Here is a 4,903-nt window from a genome sequence, read left to right on the forward strand (position 1 = left end):
TAAGAGTTCGCAAATACAACTTTTATGATTGATAAAAGAAAAAGAGTGTTGAAGTGAAATGATACGCAGCTTATTGGAACTGTAAGATACAAATACATTACTCCATACAAAGGGATAAAAAGTCAGATTATGTCCAAATATAAAACTATTGCACATAATTATGATCAATTTCGATTTGTGTAGATGTTAAATCACAATTACAGTCGAATTCCGCTTTCCTTTTGTTTGTTTCTAGTCGCTAGCGATCACATCTTTTTTTTCCACGTAAAATTCTGCGTGCAGCTTTAACAAGTCTGCTTTTTGTTATCAAAGAAAAAATATACGCCACCTTTAATGACAACAGACAGCAGTAATACCTTATCGAACTTCTGTGCTATTTCAAGTAAATATAGTCCATGGAGTCCCATAATTTTTTGAAAATAAAGCAACATAAAATTTCACTTTGGATGTTGCTCAAGCACTGGCCCAACTTTCCGCTACATCTTTCTTACATGTGCATAAATCGAAGTGCAAGCAAGCTCTTTCATCGTGAAGTTTCTAGTGAACAGTAGGCTCAGTTGAAAGAGCAAACAGATATTGCATGGATGAAAACAAAATTCTATTTAACTTTCAGCAAGCGGTGATCTAACAGTTCCAATTAGAAGCAATGCTCAAATATAATTACATCTTGTTAGTTAATCAAGGGTTAGATATTATATACACACGCATGACTTCCACCATCACCATAACTAGTATACAAACCCCGCAAGAACCCACTAAATTTGGAGCTATTTACATTGCGAGTTTGCGTAGACAGCGTTGAGCCAACAGAGCTTGCTCTACTTGAAGCCCCACATACAGAAATAGCATTCAAGTTTGGAGGTACCATCATGCAAAGGGAAAATTTTCTACCTCCTAAGATGGTCACGGGTGAAGAATGGATGCCGCAAGGCTTCACGAGCAGTCAATCTTTCTGAAGGATCATACCTAAGAAGTCCTTGCAATAGATTAATAAGATCTCCAGCAGAATGATCCACATGCTGCATGATAATGTTCTGTGACACCAAACACAATACCCATAAACAACAGCGCAAATTTCATTCAACCAATAAATTAGAAAGGAATTAGCATTGTACCTGAAGGCGGGCCAACTTCAACACAGCTTTGATACTGTCACGAGATGTTGCTCCTTCGGGCCAGTCTAAATGTCCTCTTCTAACATACTTTTCAGCTTGCCGGCTGATTACAGCAGAATAAAATTTAGTGTAATGAAAGAGGAGACTTCTCTTCTGGAATCTGAAAGTGTTGCATGAGACCAAATCTACAACTTACTCCACTCTTTTCAGCATGTGCTGAGGCAGGGGGCCCAACACTTTCTCCATCATAGCAAGATGTTCTAAATTCTCATGTGTTTGAAACAATGCTTCTCCCTGAATGAAGTTGCACAATTCATTAACTGCAACCAATAAAATTAAAGGCACCATAGTCCAGCCAGATTAAACATAACATACCGAACATAGTTCCACTAGGATACACCCAACACTCCATATATCACATGGGTACGACCATCCAAGCCCTGAAAAAGAGATGGTGAATTAATTCACAACTTCAAAGAGCAGGACAAAAGAAAAATAAACATAGATGTCTTAACAACTCGTTACCTAGAATAACTTCGGGTGCACGGTAATGACGAGTTGAAACTATATAAGTCTGATTCTGACGGTCGTAAGTTGTGCTACCAAAATCAATTACCTTTATAGCACTTGATTTTGGAATTCTTTTATAGTAAGAACCATCTTTTGGCGACCTTGAAGAAACCTGTAGGAAATAATTGACTAGCATCAGCCTATGCAATAGCATCAAGAACAAAATACACAGCCAGGGTGCAGATAGCACATATTAAAAGAGCACAGAAAGGTAACACTGAATCAAAAAAGGTTTATACCTTGTAGTCAGGAACCTTAACATATTCTGAGGAGTTGAGAAGAATGTTCTCAGGCTTCAAGTCAGTATGGATCAGGCGCAAATCATGCATAACTACAAGAGAGAAGCAGAATCATAATTAATTACAATGCAAAACAGTTGGGGAAAGAATTGGAATGTATGCATGATGGTATTATCAGTCCCGAGTACTAATAAATCCTATGTATGCTCCGATCACGAGGGCACAAAGTTACATTCAGCTCAAAGCCTATATATTGAATCTACTTATATGTATGATTGAGGAAAAGAAATGTGTACAAAGCATTTTTTACACACATGCTATACATTCCAACAGTTGTCTTCCAATCTCACGGACAAGATCAATGGGAAATGAGCGGTAATTGTTTTTCCGAAGGAAATCGTATAAGCTTGGTCCAAGCTTCTCAAAGACCTGTTAAACCATTTAAGTTCATCCAAAATCTTAATCCCCATAAGATTCGTTAGGTGGGGAAATTAATCCGTCCAAATCAATCATATACTTACAATACAGATATGATTACGATAGTCAAACCAGTTCCGTATTTGTACACAACTGCAAGGAACAAACCAGTTCAACCACTTGACAAATAACAAAAGTGCATGAATGTGTACATAGATTAGGATAAAAGTAGATTAAACAGGCAATTACTTACCGATTGCCCCCTTTGTCATGTTTACCAAGCTGTTGAAGCATTTCAACCTCAATCATTGCAGCATCACGATACTTCTTCATGGCCCGAACAATTTTAATAGCCACCATTTCTTTCCTCTCACGATCCCAGCATTCTAAGACCTGACCGAAAGTACCTTCACCCATCTTACTGTGGATTTTATCTGCATTTTAGGAAAATCAAAGGACTATTAAGGGGATATAAAGATGGCAAGGGGAAAATCCTCAGCTTATATGTTACTAACTACAAAATGTCTTTTCTTGTTTTGGCAAACCATTTTAATTTTTTGTAACAAAATAAATCCCCAAGAAAAAAACGACTACAACTCTATCAAGGAACAAATATGAACCAAAATAAATGCTTCTACTAAAAAATATGATAAAAATCTACTGTTCTACTAGTAAAACTAAATTTTAGGAAAAGGTGAGTCAAATCATTAAATATAATGGAGGTGAGTAAATCATTGCACATATAACATAAAAAATAGGTCACTATAATCATGGCACCAAACAATAAATAGAACTCTTTGGTGATGGTAAAGATGATTACAGCGTGATGTTAAATTTTCTCCCAGCTCAAACACAAAATGGCCATCTTTGTCATCTTCTCTCCAAGGGGGAGAACCATTTTGAGTCACTCCCTTAATAAAGGGTGTGGAAGTAAGTTCTGTGAGTTGCCTTGAAGGTGCGTAGCTTGTCACATTCCCAACCTCTTGTCCACAAAACAATCCTAGCTGAGCCTACACACAGGCATTCCATTCATGGTTTCTTAATATAAAACTAACTATCTTAATACCTCTTTATACCTTGAAAGCTGAAGTAGAAATCTCAAAGTAACATAAAATAGCATGTAAAGAATATAGAACAAAACTTCACTCAACAATCAGCAATAACCAAATACTAATGAGTTGATAGTCCCGGCAGAATCTACAAAGCAGAACAGAAGCCTTTGAAAACCGAGAGATTAAGTCTTATAATCAAGTCCAACCCAACATAAGCCAAGAGGAAAATACTCTCCTTAAATTAATTAATACAGCATAAGCTATAGGAACAATCAACACCAAACCCTTTACGACAAGGAAATCAAATTGATGTAAGAGGCTTTATTTTTAAAAAATCTTCTATTGATATGAAAACATCATTACATGAAACATTTGGTACAACAAAGACCATTCGGACTAAATTAAAATATCGAATAGGATCTCAGAATCTCAAAAATAGATAATTCATGCGAGATCTGACTAAAAACGCTTAATTAAAAAAAAAAGAAATATTTGGCAACATATAGACAGCTTTACCCTCACAGCTTGCAGAAATAAAAATCAAGCCCTGAAATACAATAAACCCAGCTAACAAAAACCACGTGAAGGTAAGAACACAACAGATCTAATCAAGATACAACATACAACGCATGAAGAATGAGTCTTTACCATACCTGATGCGAAAAACAACCTAATCTCGATCAGATCTAGCAAAAAACAAAAGCGAAAAACCAAAGGTAGAATAAACAGATCGAAGGATTTGAAGGTAGATCTAATACCTTAGGCGGCTCAACAGGAAGAACATCCCAGCCCAGACGCGCCCTCTTTCTTGGCCGCCGGTCCAGATGATGAGTCAACGGAAACTCGGTAACGCGTTCCATCTCCATCGCTGAAAGCTTACAAAATCTAGAGAGAGAAAAAGTCTTCAGAGAGATAAAACAATTGCGCAGAAAGTTGTTGATGCGAAACCACAAACCCTAGGCTATCCACCTAATATTGACCTAACAACTTGTGAAGTGTCGGTTAATATCAAATCTTAGCCGTCTACGTGTACCGCATCATGGCCCTTGCTTTTATTTGTTCCTCATTTCATATCGACCTTATCCCATTCCTAGTTAATATCTGGTTGTATTCTGATTTTTTAGCTGGATTAGGTGTGGTTGGTCCTAACCATGGTTAAAGATTTTGAACCCATCTTGGGCTTCTCTTTGCTTCTTGGGCTAGTGAACGTAGCAAATCGTGATTGTGGGCTTGATGCATTATGATAAGGGACTTTTTCGTATATATACGAGATTTTAAATTTATTTACTCGGTTTTGTCTAAATTTTTATATTTACGGAAAGTAACTAAAAATTTTTACAAAATATATATAAATTTGGTCAAAATCTACAATATATCTACGACTTAAATACAAATTTTTTGTAAAGAATCCGGTCAAAACTACAATCTACATACAATTTATATATAATTATGTTAGTTGTATATATTTTGTATGTCGTTTCTACACTCGACATCCAAAATATATACAATG

General features: G+C 36.3%; 1 protein-coding gene across 2 annotated transcripts; it reads right to left on the reverse strand.

Moving 5' to 3' along the window:
- Positions 1-581: 581 nt before the first annotated feature.
- Positions 582-4,364, reverse strand: LOC107817201 (serine/threonine-protein kinase AFC2). 2 transcript variants are annotated; one of them, XM_016642988.2, is made up of 11 exons: positions 4,152-4,364; positions 3,162-3,351; positions 2,595-2,775; positions 2,446-2,494; positions 2,239-2,353; positions 1,925-2,016; positions 1,641-1,797; positions 1,491-1,555; positions 1,312-1,409; positions 1,116-1,218; positions 582-1,034 (listed from the first exon to the last, which is right to left on the reverse strand). In XM_016642988.2, the coding sequence occupies exons 1-11, from the start codon at positions 4,257-4,259 to the stop codon at positions 888-890; spliced, it is 1,305 nt and encodes a 434-aa protein (XP_016498474.1). In that variant the 5' UTR covers positions 4,260-4,364; the 3' UTR covers positions 582-887. The 2 variants fall into 2 exon arrangements, with proteins under 2 accessions (XP_016498474.1, XP_016498475.1); XM_016642989.2 differs by lacking the exon at positions 3,162-3,351 and having other exon boundaries at positions 4,152-4,342.
- Between the last annotated feature and the right edge of the window lie 539 nt (positions 4,365-4,903).

The sequence above is a fragment of the Nicotiana tabacum genome, chromosome 4, assembly GCF_000715075.1.
Source record: "Nicotiana tabacum cultivar K326 chromosome 4, ASM71507v2, whole genome shotgun sequence".
In the NCBI taxonomy this organism is placed as follows: domain Eukaryota; kingdom Viridiplantae; phylum Streptophyta; class Magnoliopsida; order Solanales; family Solanaceae; genus Nicotiana; species Nicotiana tabacum.

Excerpts from the sequence above, each read along its gene's own strand:
- LOC107817201 (XM_016642988.2), bottom strand. The coding sequence starts at position 4,259 with ATGGAGATGGAACGCGTTACCGAGTTTCCGTTGACTCATCATCTGGAC. Across the intron at positions 2,776-3,161 it reads AGAAAATTTAACATCACGCT|ATAAAATCCACAGTAAGATG; the intron begins GTAATCATCTTT and ends CCTAAAATGCAG. Across the intron at positions 1,219-1,311 it reads CACATGCTGAAAAGAGTGGA|CCGGCAAGCTGAAAAGTATG; the intron begins GTAAGTTGTAGA and ends TGCTGTAATCAG.